At 34.6% G+C, this 16,231-nt stretch overlaps 2 protein-coding genes across 2 annotated transcripts; both read left to right on the top strand.

Moving 5' to 3' along the window:
- Positions 1 to 610: 610 nt before the first annotated feature.
- On the top strand, positions 611 to 8,906 carry LOC116004584. Its single transcript, XM_031244696.1, has 6 exons — positions 611 to 1,113; positions 1,426 to 1,701; positions 6,358 to 6,707; positions 6,850 to 7,096; positions 7,735 to 8,023; positions 8,543 to 8,906. Exons 1-6 carry the CDS (start codon positions 802 to 804, stop codon positions 8,578 to 8,580), a joined length of 1,512 nt encoding a protein of 503 aa, XP_031100556.1. The 5' UTR covers positions 611 to 801; the 3' UTR covers positions 8,581 to 8,906.
- A 3,641-nt stretch (positions 8,907 to 12,547) lies between these two features.
- LOC116003579 lies at positions 12,548 to 13,351 on the top strand. The gene is made up of 2 exons (XM_031243476.1): positions 12,548 to 12,863; positions 12,964 to 13,351. Exons 1-2 carry the CDS (start codon positions 12,632 to 12,634, stop codon positions 13,056 to 13,058), a joined length of 327 nt encoding a protein of 108 aa, XP_031099336.1. The 5' UTR covers positions 12,548 to 12,631; the 3' UTR covers positions 13,059 to 13,351.
- Positions 13,352 to 16,231: the final 2,880 nt, after the last annotated feature.

Genomic DNA, 16,231 nt, shown 5'->3' with positions numbered 1-16,231 from the left:
AATCACAGATGACAGAACCTCGTGCTCTAGAGTCTCTAAAAATGATAAATTGTGTGTCACATTGATTAGTCTTACAATTATTCTTACGCCTTATTGTGCACATAAAGAGCCCAACCCATATCATACTTCAACCTGAGGAGCCTAAACTGTACTCCAGAAACCCTACCGCCTCTGATCATGACTTGAAAATAAGTGATCAACCACTTATATTCAATTGTTATACAATGGACCATGGTTCATATTACATTGTGATCAATGATACAAAAAATATTGTACTTTCAATTAGCACATTACATACCTACAATTAACAGTTTTTGTACGTGTAAACAAATAACTTGATAATTACTAACACATAATATGGTAACAACAAGTACAAAATGGTCAACTGCATATACAAAATGCATCAATTATAAATATAAAATCTGAATGTTATTTTTGAATCAAAGATCTACATAATATAAGGTAGATCCTGATCCATGATATAATTCGTCATTTACCACTTACATTAGCCCGGGACACACAATTTCTTTTTTTGAAGTGTGAAAGTGTGAAACGAGGAAGTCTACATAAACAAAAAAGCTGTTTAATATTCTCTGAATTTCTTTCTTGTGTTATTCACTTCCCCAAGCAACAAATTAAAACAAACACTCCCAAACAAATCCAATCTTTTCTTTCATCGCCTTTTCCTCTCTCTCTCTTGCATATCTAAGCAACAAATCCAATCCCCTCATCATCTATATTTAATTCCAAATCCAATTATTTGCTCACAATAATCACTCATCACCTCCCTCTTCAATAGCCATGGAGATCTTCCAAAAAGCCAAGGTGGTTAGATTGAAGAGCCACCTAGAGAAGTACTTGGTGGCGGACAACGATCAAGAGCACACGCGGCAGAGCAGAAGAGGCGGCGCGTCACGGAACGCCCGGTGGCACGTCGAGCTCGTGGACGGCAACAGCCACGTGGTTCGCCTCAAGAGCTGCCACGGCCGCTACTTGACGGCCTCCGACGCGCCGTTTCTCCTCGGCATGACCGGACACAAAGTTCTCCAAACCGCGCCGGAAAACATGAAGGATTTGCGGATTGAATGGCAGCCAATTAAGGATGGCTTTCAGGTAAATCTAAGCTTGATATCAAATTGAAACATGTAATTCATCATCACAAAAATCATTTAAGGCAAAATTGAATAAAACAGTTATAGTCCATGACTAAATTAACTATAGAGATTTTACTCAAATAATTATCAACTGTTAGTGATTTTTCTCAATTTAATCATCAATACTAATCGACGTCGATGACCTAATTAAACTTAGAAAGTGATTTAACATTAAATTGAATAAAACAACTATAATCAATGACTGAATTGAGTATTAACTCTGGTCTCTTATATGCTTAATACTAATATCTAACCTAATTAATCCGGTTAGATAAAATTGAGGGCTTACGGCGGGACCTATTTGAGGGCTAACGGCGGCACGCCGCCTTGGAGAAACTCCATAACGCACGACAATCCTCACACGGCTTCTTCAACGCACAACTGGATTTTATGGGACGTGGAGGCCGTGGAGGTGCCGGAGGACGAGCAGTTGTCGGATTATTTGTCGCTGGTTTCGACTTTCTCATCGCTCTCCGACGAACTTTCCAGTTTGGATATGGGTTCGCCGGTGTCCATGCGGTCAAGTTTTTCTCCCAGGGTTCTTAAGGTGCGTTTTTCTTGTTTGACTCATAATTTTCTTATCATAAATTTTCATAAGGTGCGTTTTGAAACTGAAAGAAATTAAAAGTTTACTGTTTAAATTAAAATGGACTATATAATATTTAATTTGAGTTTTGATTTAATCGACTAAATGTAAACTCTTAACTATTGGTCATAGAATATGGGGGGCAAGGTTTATTACGGGTATACTGTTGGTGGTTTATTGGCAAATTATTAAAGTCAATGCAACAGTGATGTGTGTAACGGGGCCGGGTCGTTTGGTTTGTAAAAGTCTAAGTGTACTCACGGGGTCACGGGTACATGAGAAGTTCAATCTAGACCGATGGTGCTAACTCTTTATTGGAACGTGACTCGAACTTAAGATCTTCCTAATAGAAAGTAATAGTGATATCACCAAATCACAAGATATTTAGTGACGACAGATGGTTAATTAATTGGTCTTGTTTGGCAATCATAGTTTGCGGATAGCAGATAACGAGTTAGCATTGATAGGTATGAGTGTATGACTAACAAATTATATTAGTGGTTTATAAAAAGATGTTTGGTAAAATTAACTATTTATGTTTAAGCGGTTGAGGTGTAAAAAAACATATAAGGACTAACAAATTATATTAGTGGTTTATAAAAAGATGTTTGGATTAACTATTTGTGTTTAAGCGGTTGAGGTGTAAAAAAACATATAAGGATGTAGTCTTTTTTTCAAATGCATGGCGCGAGGATTCAAACCCATGACCTTTTGGGTGGCTCTAAAACCAAATTGAAACATGTGCTCCATCTCAACTAAAAGCCTAAGTTGTTAGTTGGACTGCACATTTATGTTTATATTATATTTATGCTCACACTAATGATATAAGTTCGTTTTGTAGAAATACATTTCTTTTACTAAAACGTCAAACTTCAAATGCTGTTATTAGTAGCATTTAGGGTTTCAGCGATTTGGAGTTGCCCCAAATTGTTGAGACTAAGTAAAAAATGTTGAAAATGACGGGTCCACAAAAATTATAACGGATTTGCCATTTACCAAATAAGGCCAATAACTAGTACTATCTAGCAAGGGTACTTAAATGGAAAATTCATTAATTTTGTGTTTAAATAATAATTTGCTCCATTTATTTAGCTAGTTAGGAAAATGCTTTTGCAATTACCATACTTTATTAATTCCTTCTGAATTAATTAGGAAAATGCTTTTGCAATTACCATACTCTATTAATTCCTTCCGGATTAAAAATGAAAAATTATTCATTTTCATGAATTATTGAAAAATTGACTGACCCCACCCGTTAATAAGGAATCTATATATAAAATAACACAATAATATGTCAAGGGTGGCTACTAGGAGTCGTAATTGTAGAAGTCTCTAGCATAGTCTAAGTTTCAAGATTTTCTTGTAGATTTTTTTTTTTTGAGAATTTCAAAAATAAAAATCTTTTTTTTTAACAAAAAAAAATTTCTTTTTTTAATGTCTTAAATTTGGGAAGAGACTGTCTCACATTAGTGCAAGTAGTGATAGGGACAAATTGGCGTGCCCATAATTGAAAAGGGTTCACTTGTATCAAAGAAATAAATTAAAAGTTAAAAATTGTATAAAAGGTTGAGAACTTTGCTTGCCATTTTGGACTTCACAACTTTTTTGGCAAATAGGAATTGCCTACAAGGAATTACTACACTTTAGATGATGTCCATGATTCATGAGGAATCACTTCCCATTAGGAAACAAGTAAGGCTAGAGAAAAAAAGTGTATGGCCAATTGGCCATGCATAAAAGAACCACACTTTCTAACTACTTTGCTTCAAGATTTGGACTCTCACTAATTAACCATTAGTGAAACAAATATTAATATTAAATATGTAATACTTTTCTATAAAATAACAAATATTATATTTTTATTGAAAAGTATTCTTTTAAGTGTTAGTGAAAAATTATTACATTTTCATTAAAAAAAAAAAGGAATTAATTTCATTTTTTTTCATAGATTTATAGGTGTTATTCTATTTTTAATCTTTTTTAGTACATCATTGTTGGTCCCAATATTATTATCGCATGACCATTTTTAGTTCTCTGTCAATAAACTTGTTTAAATAATGTTAACTAAAAAAGAGTATTACATTCACACAATCTCACTTGAGAGATGATTTCACACCGAACTAACAATAAGATTAAATGAATTCTCCGGCGTGCATTAGGGAGTTGCTTTTAATTTGTTATACCATTTAATTTAGTCAACTTTCATTTTTTTAGTATGATTTCACACCGAATTAACGATAAGATTAAATGAATTCTCAAGCATGCATTAGGGAGTTGCTTTTAATTTTTTATACCATTTAATTTTGTCAACTTTCATATTTTTAGTTTAGTTTCATTATTATTAAATTGTTCAGGATGGTTCTAAACCATGCATGGATCACGGTCGTGGGTTTTAGAGAAAAACATATAGAATCTATTTAATAGAACTTGTTTTAGAGCTTATAACTTATTTTAAACTATAAATAAATTATATTGTAATATAAACCATGATCCATAGAATAATTTGTACACTTAAAGTAGTCCCCATCCATTTAGGACAGTTGTTGCAAAATGGACCTGGGTCCAAAACGACGTTGTTTGACTTTTTTTTTTTTTAATTGCTTCCTTCTTTGTCGTTTGTCTTTAGTATTTGTTTCTCTATATTCACAATTTTATATCTCAATATACAAAATTACAAAACTCAATATTCACAATTTTTGATAACTCTATATTCAATAAATAAATAAATTAATATAAATATATATATATATATATATATATATATATATATATATATATATATATATATATATATATATATATTTAGCTTTCCAGATGTACGTTTTAGACCTGAGTTCACCTTATAATATGGACTCGGATCTACAGTATAATTTGTCCATTTAGGGCTACTCTAATTTGTAATATTAATTTTTAAAATTTAGCGGTTCTAAAAAACCCCCCAATGGACACAAGAAGTCATTGTTGACCATGTTCTTGCAAGGACTTTTACTTTCTAAATTGAACCCACAGTAGTTGAAACTTGAAAGCTGGAATTCTCCGAAGAAAATACAAAGAACCCTCCTGCTTTGAAGAGTCCTAGTTGGGTTCTTTCATTTGACCAAACAACATTTAATTGGTACCAAACTTCTCACGTTGGTAGTTGAAACTTGAAAACCTTATCACTTCATTAATTACCCATGCCCCATTCTTGCACTAGTTTAACATATTACAATTATATAAAACAAATGGATCATCAAATATTCATGGGAAATGAATGAGATAACACGTATGTTTAAACACGTTGTACACGTTAATATGTAAATTAAGTTAATTCTAATTTTATTCTTTCACTAATAACCTTTTTTTTTTATAATTAAAGAAAATTGATTAGAGGTTAAAAGTGAAATTAACCGCATCGTACTCAGGATGAAACTGAGCTTGTGATTTTAACTCACAAAAAATCATAAGGAGGTAAACTCGTCTAGATTATTTATAGCTGATGGATTTAAACTAGAAAGGGATAAGAATGNATATATATATATATATATATATATATATATATATATATATATATATATATATATATATATATATAATTAGCTTTCCAGATGTACGTTTTAGACCTGAGTTCACCTTATAATATGGACTCGGATCTACAGTATAATTTGTCCATTTAGGGCTACTCTAATTTGTAATATTAATTTTTAAAATTTAGCGGTTCTAAAAAACCCCCCAATGGACACAAGAAGTCATTGTTGACCATGTTCTTGCAAGGACTTTTACTTTCTAAATTGAACCCACAGTAGTTGAAACTTGAAAGCTGGAATTCTCCGAAGAAAATACAAAGAACCCTCCTGCTTTGAAGAGTCCTAGTTGGGTTCTTTCATTTGACCAAACAACATTTAATTGGTACCAAACTTCTCACGTTGGTAGTTGAAACTTGAAAACCTTATCACTTCATTAATTACCCATGCCCCATTCTTGCACTAGTTTAACATATTACAATTATATAAAACAAATGGATCATCAAATATTCATGGGAAATGAATGAGATAACACGTATGTTTAAACACGTTGTACACGTTAATATGTAAATTAAGTTAATTCTAATTTTATTCTTTCACTAATAACCTTTTTTTTTTATAATTAAAGAAAATTGATTAGAGGTTAAAAGTGAAATTAACCGCATCGTACTCAGGATGAAACTGAGCTTGTGATTTTAACTCACAAAAAATCATAAGGAGGTAAACTCGTCTAGATTATTTATAGCTGATGGATTTAAACTAGAAAGGGATAAGAATGACTCTTTAAAAAAATATGAACAGATACTACATTATAACAGAGTCAGTTGTATTTAAAAAAAAAAAAAAAAAAAACTGATAAGAATGACACGTGATACATTGTGTATATGCTGAACAGCTATATAGAGCCACCAGAACCGTGCCGAATATACTGAATTAGAAAATTTGTTCAGAATTTGGTCCAACTAACTTCTATTTATACATTTCGCATCTCTCTCTTTCATGTTATCTAGAAATAGAAAAACATCATAGTCTCTCTCATCTAATCCATTTTTTCTTCAAAACCTCAAAATCTGCTAACATTTGTTTTGTGCTTTTAATACCTTAAAATCTACAGACTACCCCTTCGATCAATCTCCCAGCCATGGAGATGTTCCACCGAGCTAAGACGGTGCGGCTAAGGAGCCACCACGACAAGTACTTGACCGCCGAGGAAGACGAAGAGTCGGTGACGCAAGACCGTAACGGCGCCGCCAGGAGCGCGCGGTGGACGGTGGAGTTCCCGGAGAATACCGACAACGTCGTCCGCCTTAAGAGCTGTTACGGCAAGTACTTGACGGCTTCGAATCAGCCGTTTCTGCTCGGCATGACCGGCCGGAAAGTGCTTCAGACTTTGCCGCGCCGCCTCGACTCCTCCGTCGAGTGGGAGCCGGTTAGGGAAGGAAATCAGGTGAAACTCAGGACAAGGTACATCATTTCTCACAGCATGACAACTTCTTATACCTTTGCAAAACTCTCTTTTTTCTCTTGTGACAATTAAAATATTTTAGTAATTGAATCCAATTATTGGAGGGATGTTTTAGTAATTTTGGAGTTACGTTGTAATTAGGTATGGGCAGTTCTTGAGGGCGAACGGAGGATTGCCGCCGTGGAGGAACTCTGTTACACACGATATACCTCATCGGACGGCGACGCAGGAATGGATTCTGTGGGATGTTCATGTTGTCGATATTCTTGTTCAATCTCCTCTTCCTAAAGCCCCGCCGCCTCTGGTCATTCACTCCGATTCATTTGCTTCGGAATCGAATTCGCCGTCAACAGCTTCATCTAAATCTCAGAGCTTTTCCGGTCAAGAGGTACACTACATTTAAATTTATGTTCTTTCCTATTGAGTGGGTGCGATAAAGGGCCAAGTTTTATCGGGCCAAGTTTAATTGGGCTCTCTCGAAGATGTGACTTTATAATAAAATAAAGTTATACATTCGTTACGGGTTATTGTTGGGTAGAGGTCGGTGGGGTCAAGTCTAGCACCAGGTGGCTAAGAGATTGTTGGGCAGAGGTCTAAAAGGTCAAGTCCAACATCTTGGTTCTTGAAAATATGGATGTATAAGGAAATAAAGTTGCGTCTTTGCTACTTTTGGCGTAGTGCATAGTTGAACGATGTTGGGGCAATTGTTAGGCGGAGGCCTAAAGGGCCAAGTCCAGCACTTGCCTCACGCAAATGTGACGAGTATATGGTATAAGGAAACATTCCCATTTTGCATCCTATTCCTTTTAGTTTCATACTTTTACTACCTTTTCATCACTTAGCTAAACAACTGGTCATGCTATGTTCTGAATTTTAATTCACAACTACAATCACAGCAATGATAATCAAAGAATAATTATGATATAAAAACCTCAACCTAAAAATGCCCATACTGGAGAGGTTTTTTGCTGGGATTGTTGGAATATTGGCATTGATTTTTGCTGTTTCTTGTTTTAAAATTTGCAGTCTGGGGATTCTTTGGATAATGTAGCTAGAATGGTTGGGGATGGGAGGCTGATTTTTTATCGGATTTCTGATGACTACGGGGAGCTCGATGGAGTGGAGGAGCGTTGCATGCCATTTAAGGGGAACGGAGTGGGGGAGTTGAAGAAGATGTTAGAGGAAGAGACGGGGCTCGAGGGCATTATCGTTTGTACTCGAAGCGTGTTGAATGGGAAGCTTTATCCCCTTCGGTTGGCTCTTCCTCCAAACAATGCAGATATGGCTGTTGTCATTGTCCCATCCTCTTCTACAGGTCAGTTCTTGTTTGCAATCTTCCATGAATATCATACTATAGTGCATTCATTCTCATGTGCTACACAAATTCGGTCCTAAGACATGACGTCGTGAAAATTTTATAAGGCTGTATAGTGTTATGTCATAGTGTCATAGTTCCCCCGATCCCATCTTAAGCTAGGGCATTATATCATCAAGGTTGCAGAAAGCGCTAAGCGCTAGTCTAGCGTCCAGCAAGGCCTCAGGCCTGAGCGTCGTCGAGTTGCCATTGCCCGTTGTCCAAAGCTTCTAGTCGTCTTGTTGCCACAACTACACGTCTGCACTCCACGTCATCGTCATCCCCACAGCCATTCAAGCCGGGAGGTTTGGCGCTGAGTTGGGCGCCTAGTCGACTGACCAACTAAAAGGCGCCTAGCGCCTAGTCGGCTGTCTAGAGTGATTTTTACAGCATTGTATATCATATGACATTGTAGAAGTTACCCTAAGTTGGATATCTTTGTGGTTTTCTCTGATTAGCTTCTTGTTTTGGTGTTTTCAGTGGCTGGAGACTTTGCAACAGCAAAAATGCCATTATAATTTATAAAGCAACTAGCATGAGGATACCTATCATGTTCTTTGATTCTTTTGGTCTTATTTAGAGTGTGGTTATCTATGAAGTTTTGTATATACCTTCAAAGGTGATAGATAAAGAGTGAAACATAGATATAGATATAGTAATTTATTTTTTCCTTTTTTTTGCCATTAATTACTACCCAAAGGCAAATAAAAATCAGTATAGCTTGTAAGTTAGAAAATATGGGTCCATATATTTTATCTCTATAATGGCAAAAGGAGGAAGAGTTCTTGAACTGATTTTGTAATCAAAAGTTTTGTGTGGATCCATGTCATATTATTTTTGCTCCTTTTGAGTACTTTATTATTATTATTATTATTATTATTATTATTATTATTATTATTATTATTATTATTATTAATGAGGAATACATACATGATATGTAATGGATAAGGTGAAAATATAATATTTTATACCCATGTTGAAAAAATAGCATAAACTGATGTTTAAGTGGCCATTTTGAGGTACTTCGTTCGTGTTGGGTCAAAATAATTTTTGAACTTTCTTAGTCGAAAGGATAAATTTGATATATTATACATTCAGAATAAATAATGTGTGAATAATAAATTGATTTTCCTTTAAAAAAATAAATTGATTTTCAAAGTATACATAGAGTTGAAAAAAATGACATTTGAAAAGACTTTTGACAATGAGGGAATAAATGATGATATTCGTTTATACATCAATAGAGTAATTATTAAATAAGTAATTAAAACTTTTGACAATGAGAGAATAAATGATGATATTCGTTTATACATCAATAGAGTAATTATTAATTAAGTAATTAACTATTTGATTGCATCTACAACGTCACGTCACTTTAATTAGACTACGGTCAATAAATAATTATTAAAATATGAATATTACATTTTATCATCAGTATATATGTCCAAACTCCAAAAGGCAGCATATATAACACAAACACCAAAGTTCAAATAACCTATTTATCGTGGTGTGGAATCTAAGACTTTTGCAATCTCCCTTTCACATGGAGTAATTAACATCGCAAATTATGTCGTGGACCCAGGTGCACATTGCAAGGTGCACCTAGGTCAAAAACGACGTCGTTTTATGCTTTTTTTTTTTTTTTTAAATTTTGTTAATTAACGCCGTTAACGGAGGTTGGGAGCAGTAGGCAGGCGGTTGTCCGGTTCATCATCGCACTCCAGTCATTCACCATCATCGCAAAACAATTCATCATCGCCGCAATTCTCGCAAAACAATTCATCGCCTTGTTTGATTCACCATCGCAGTTCTCCAGTCATTCACCATCGCACTCCAGTCATTCACCATCATCGCAAAACAATTCATCATCGCCGCAATTCTCGCAAAAAAATTCATCGCCTTGTTTGATTCATCATCGCAGTTCTCCAGTCATTCACCATCATCGCAATTCTCGTTGGATTCATCATCGATTCAACATCGCGAAATTCTTTCGATTCACCATCGTAATTCTTCTTTGCAATTCTTCTTCAATGATGGCAGAGGTAGTAGATCAACAAAGTTTACACGTTGATGGCTCATCTTCGATTGCAGGTTTTAAGTTTGGATTCATGTTTGATGAATTGTATAGATTTATGTTTGTTTTTTTCGAATTTAGGATTTGTGGTTAGATTGATTGTGTAACCATGTATTTAAGTTTTAGATTCACACTTATACAACTCTACATTCACAGTTACATAGTGATAGATTCACACATTATGAACACTACATTCACACTGTTTCCTGATACTCTGTTTTATTTTTTATATTTGCAGTGATGGCAGAGGCAGTAGATCAACTAAGTTTACACGTTGATGGCTCATCTTCGATTGCAGGTTTTAAGTTTGGATTCATGTTTGATGAATTGTATAGATTTATGTTTGTTTTTTTTCGAATTTAGGATTTGAGTTTTCGATTCACACTTATACAACTATATATTCACAGATACATAGTTGTAGATTCACACATTTAGAACTATAGATTCACACTGTTTCCTGATACTCTGTTTTATTTTTTTATATTTGTAGTGAATGCAGATTTAGTTGTTGTCTCAACAAGCAATGATCAAGGCTGTATAAATGTTGAGGATTCTACTTCAATTCCAGGTTTTTTTTAATTGTTTTTTAGAGTAAAATTAGTGATTCATATTGATTTACGATTTATGTGTAGTTGTGTGTAATAGTGTTTGATGTGTGAATATAGAGTATAGGACTTGTGAATATATAGTTTTGAATGTGTGAATGCATAACAGTGTTTATTTGGCATTCCCCGCCCCCCCTCTACGTAGAGAATATATTTCCATTAGATTGCTTTTTATTTGTTTTCTTTGGTATGCTTTTCCATACTTGAGGTTATATTTCATATTTGCAGTTGATCAAGATTTGGTGGGTATTGTAGTAAGTAATGGTGATGAAGCGTATGAGTTGTATAACGATTATGCATTTAGAGTTGGTTTTAGTGTGAGGAAGGGTAAGCAACGCTACCAAGGGTCTACTAAAAATGTTAAGATGAAGACATTTTTGTGCTCTAAGGCTGGTAGTAAGTCCAAGAAAAACAGTGGTGTTAAGGCGTATTCAAAGATTGATTTAAGGACGGGGTGTGGCGCATATATTCAGTTCGATGTAGATGGTAATGGGGTGTGGATAGTAACAAAACACGAGAAAGCTCATAACCACAAGCTAAGCACTAAAGACAAGAGTCACCTACTTCGTTCGCACAGAAGAGTGGGAAATAATCAACTTTCATACTTAAGAGACTTAAAGAAGAGTGGGGTTGCATTGGCGGATGGGATAAGGTTTTTGAAACATCAGTCAGGAGGGTCTCCACTCGTTGGGTTTACCAATCGAGATGCTTACAATTCATTGGCATCTGATTCTTTGAAGAGCTTGGATGGAATTGATTCGAATTCGTTGATTGAAATATTCAGGAGGAGGCAGTGTAATGAGCCTGACTTCTTTTTTGACTTTGAAGTTGACGATGATGCAAGATTAACTAGCTTTTTTTGGAGGGACGGACAAATGAGACGAGACTATGTGTTGTTTGGAGACTTGTTAGTGCATGATACAACATATCGCACTAACAAGTACGACATGATATGTGGTCCATTTGTAGGGATGAACCACCATTGTATGAATATTATGTTTGGGTGTGGTTTTTTGATGAACGAAAGGATAGAGTCATTTGTATGGTTGTTTAGAGCATTTCTTAGATCTATGGGTGGCAAATGTCCACAAACCATTATGACTGATCAATGCGCAGCCATGGCTGCTGCCATCTCTCAAGTGTTTACAACATCACGGCATCGTCTTTGCATATGGCATATCGGTGAGAACTCGAAGAAGCACATCAAGACACTTAGGAACAATAAGAATTTCATGGATCTATTTAATTGTTTGTTGAAGTACACAAACACCGAAGCTGAGTTTGAGTTGTATTGGTCAAGGTATGTTATTGTACTTTACTCATTCACTTTGAGTTTGAATTTTCAATACTATTTTTGTAAAATAATGACTTATTGATTTGTGAATATACAGTATAGAAGCTGTGAATCTAGAGTACTAAATGTGTGAGTGTAGAACATATAGTAATATACAGTATAGGGTTTGTGAATGTAGAGTTATGAATGTGTGAATGTTCATCAGACTTGAGTTCAGAGATCTTAAAAACTGTGAATGTAGAGGAGTGCATCTGTGAATATAGAGTTATCAGATTGTGAATATAGTTTCTAAAATTGTGTATATTTTTTCCTTTTGTGATCTTATGATTTTCAGGATGGTGATTGACTATAAGTGTCATAAGAATCCGTGGTTAGAAAAATTGTACGATTGTAGGGAAAAATGGTGCCCGGCATTTAACAAGGATTACTTTTCTGGTGGCATTTTATCCTCACAAAGGAGTGAGACCACAAACCATTCAATTTCTAGGAAGCTAACAAAGACAGCCGGGCTTTGTGATTTCTACTCATCGTTTGTGAGCGTTGTTTCTGAATGGAGAAGTAAGGAAAATGGTGAGGATTTTCGGTGTGCTCAAGGCATGCCCAATATGATGATGGATGATGTGAAACTTCTTTCACATGCTAGAGAGGTATATACCATTGAAATATATTATATGTTTGAGGAACAATTCTTGAAAGGTGCTGCTTGTCATCAAGATAGTGTTTTCGACGATGGCTGTCATTTGAAGTATCATGTTTGGCGTCCTGATAAAGATATTATAAGGCATGAAGTTAGTTTTAAGCCTACCAATTTGGATATTTCTTGCAGTTGTAAGTTGTTTTCTGAATTAGGAATTTTGTGCTGCCATTGTTTACGCATTATGAATGCACACTGCATTTGTTCTATTCCCGATAAATACATTTTGAAAAGGTGGACAAAGAAAGTTGCTGAAGGCAAGGCTGTTGATATGGGTTCTTTGTCTTCTAATGTTGGTGTTGCTCCTTCAATTTGGGTTGTTGAGATGACTAGGAAGTTTCAAAGACTAATTGTTTCTTGTCAAGACAACAGTGCAGCTAGACAGCGTTGTGAAGAAGCTTTTCAAAGTGCAAAGAAAAGTGTTGAAAGCGAGGTTGGTTATGTTCATATTGAAGAGTCTGATGTCCCATCTTCAAGTGGTATTGTACAAGATCCATCAAGCCGGAGATTGAAAGGTGAGCGTAATAAGAGGCGAAGTAGTATTATTGAAAAGAAGTCTGCTGTAGCTAGGGGGCGAAAGAGTTCTGCAAACAAGGTTGCTTCAATTACAAAGGGTGTTGTTCAATCTATTTTGTCGGGAAGTTTATCTGAGATTGCTGGGGATGGATATCTTGTACATCCAAGTTATGGGAGTTCTGAATTAGTTCATGTTAATAAGAGATGACAATATATTTTTTGTATTTGTGAACATTTAGTTATAAAATTTCTTTGGAGTTATTAATTAGCACATTTTAGTGATGCTTGTGGAGTGTTGAAATTGTGAATTTAGAGTTATTAAGTTGTGAATGTTTAGTTTTAAAACTGAAATGTAGAACAGATAGTAATATAATCACTGAAATGTGTGAATGTGTAGTTTTCAATGTGTGAATATAGTGTATAGAATATGTGAATATATGGAAACGGAAGTGTGAATATGAGCACTTTTCAGACTGTGAATATAGAGTATTGAGGCTGTGAATATAAAGACATGAACGTGTGAATGTAGAACAGATAGTAATATAATTATTGAAATTGTGATTTTGGATTTATTAAGTTGTGAATTTGGTTAACAGAGTTAAGATTATTATGGTCAATGGTCAATTCTATAGTTAGAGAAGTGTGAATGTGGTGTTTTGAAATTATGAATATAAAGCTATGGGTGTGTGAATATAAAGCTATTGGTGTGTGATTACAACATAGTTCTACAGGAATTCAAGGAACTATTGTATATTCACATTTGAGTACAAGCTGTTCATTTCTTGTTGTACAAGAGTTTGGTTTTCTTGATCACAATGTTTTTCAATATGTTGGCACGCCACCTTATGATTGTTGCGGCGTACCTGGCCCTCAATCCAATTAAGAAGTTTTCCTACAAATATACAAGATCAAATAAATACTTTATTGCAATGCTAAAAAAAAAAAAAAAAGATAAGAAATTATTCAAAGCTAGTATTTGTGTACTTACATTTAAGTTTGCTTGCTTTTTGAATCCCGGGTTCCATTTATTCAATGTCCCTTTATATGTTTCCATATGCCTCATTACAAATAGTCCGCAATCAATGTAATTTTTCGATTCTTTCCAACTCATGTCCACAACCTCTATGGTTAGCTCATCCACCTTCCAGAATAGGGAAGATGACCCCAGTGCTAGGTATTCTTTTAAAGCTGTAACCTGGACATAAATATTTAAGTCTACCACTGTTACACATTCACACATTCATAACAGTATATTCACAGATTATGTATTCTATATTCACAGATTGAAAATACCAGATTCACACATTTCAGTGTTAGATTTTCAGTGATTATATTACATCTGCTATACATTCACACTTTGATAACTCTATATTCACACTTTATATACTATATATTCACGGTTTGAAAAGTACACATTCACATACATGTAGCAACTGAAAAGGAGCTCAAGTTGGTGATCAACTTACCAAGAGGGTTGGGCAATCTCCATACTTGTCCTTCATGGTAACACCACGGACTAAGGACTTGTTGTCAATTATTTCAAGTTTTGAGGCTTTAACATTGATGCAAATGAGAAAATAGTGCCCGTGACGAAGCACTGGAAAGAATATCTAAGTTCAAAAAAGGAAAATAAAAACAGTGTCATTAATGTCTTATATGTGACCAGATAAAACTGAGTGTTGTTGATAAACTCACCAGGTCCGCATCATTTATGTCCAAATTTTGTAGACGCTCAATTTCATATGTCATCCGCTCATAGAAGTTTTGTTTCTTTTTTTCCATCGGGAGACATTTCATCCATTCGTGGGTGGGATCTAGTTGTAACTAAGATAAAAAAAAAAAAAAAACAAAGTTCTCAAACTGTGAATATAATGTATAAGTTGTGAATATATAGACATGGATGTGAATCTATAACAGATACTAATTTAATTACTGATATCTATGAATATTCTGTCAATTGTGAATATATGTATTGAAGGTGTGAATATATGGACATGGATGTGTGAATCTATAACAGATACTACTGTAATCATTGAAATATGTGAACAAGTATCACTGAAATGTGTGAATATGAACTTTTCAAACTGTGAATATAATGTATTGAAGTTGTGAATATATAGACATGGATGTGTGAATCTATAACAGATACTACTGTAATCAGTCAAATATATGAATATATACTTGTCAGATTGTGAATATACAGTATTGAAGCTGTGAATATATGGACATGAATATATGGACTTACATAGGCAATTGTGTTGAAAAATACCCTCTTCGGTTGCCCGAGTGCACGCTCTTTGTCAAGCATTGAGAGCCTCAATGCCCATACATCTAAGAAGATATTTTCAACTTGGCCAACACTGAGCGAGATGAAGTGGTCCCTAGTGATCTCAATGTCACCAAAGCTGAAAAGTAATTCACTACAAAAGGCACAAAAAAATGAATTAAAATTAAAAAAAAATAGAAAATTTACCCAATCACAGTAATGTAAGTAATTAATAAATATTTAGATGGAACATACTCTTTAGGATGTTCCTCAGAACCTTCTACAAATGCATAGTTCGAGAGGAGTTTATCTGGGACAGTGGCATTTCTGATTTTCATCCCATGTTCATTCCAAAATGGAGACCGTAGGTTTAGGGGGATGTTCTTGAACTTTCGTTGAGGCCTCTTTCTAGTAATGACATCCTCGACATCAGATTCACTCTCTGCTAATGCACTGTGTTCACATAATAGAAGTATTTAGTCAACAAAAAACAGAAGCTTATGTTTACCAAATATAGAGCCTTATATTCACACCTTGTTATCTATATGTTCACAGTCTGTGAGGTCTATATTCACAATTTGTTAACTGATTCCCTTTGTTTTACAGATTCACAGCTTTAATGTTGTATATTCACAGTTTATATATTCCATATTCACAGTTCTTAAACACCATATTCACACATCTTAGGACTTCAGATTCACTATAAGTAGGTCACCTATG

The sequence above is a fragment of the Ipomoea triloba genome, chromosome 14 (assembly GCF_003576645.1).
Source record: "Ipomoea triloba cultivar NCNSP0323 chromosome 14, ASM357664v1".
In the NCBI taxonomy this organism is placed as follows: domain Eukaryota; kingdom Viridiplantae; phylum Streptophyta; class Magnoliopsida; order Solanales; family Convolvulaceae; genus Ipomoea; species Ipomoea triloba.
Note: the sequence above shows the minus strand (reverse complement) of the source record. Positions and strands in the feature narration are given on the sequence as shown.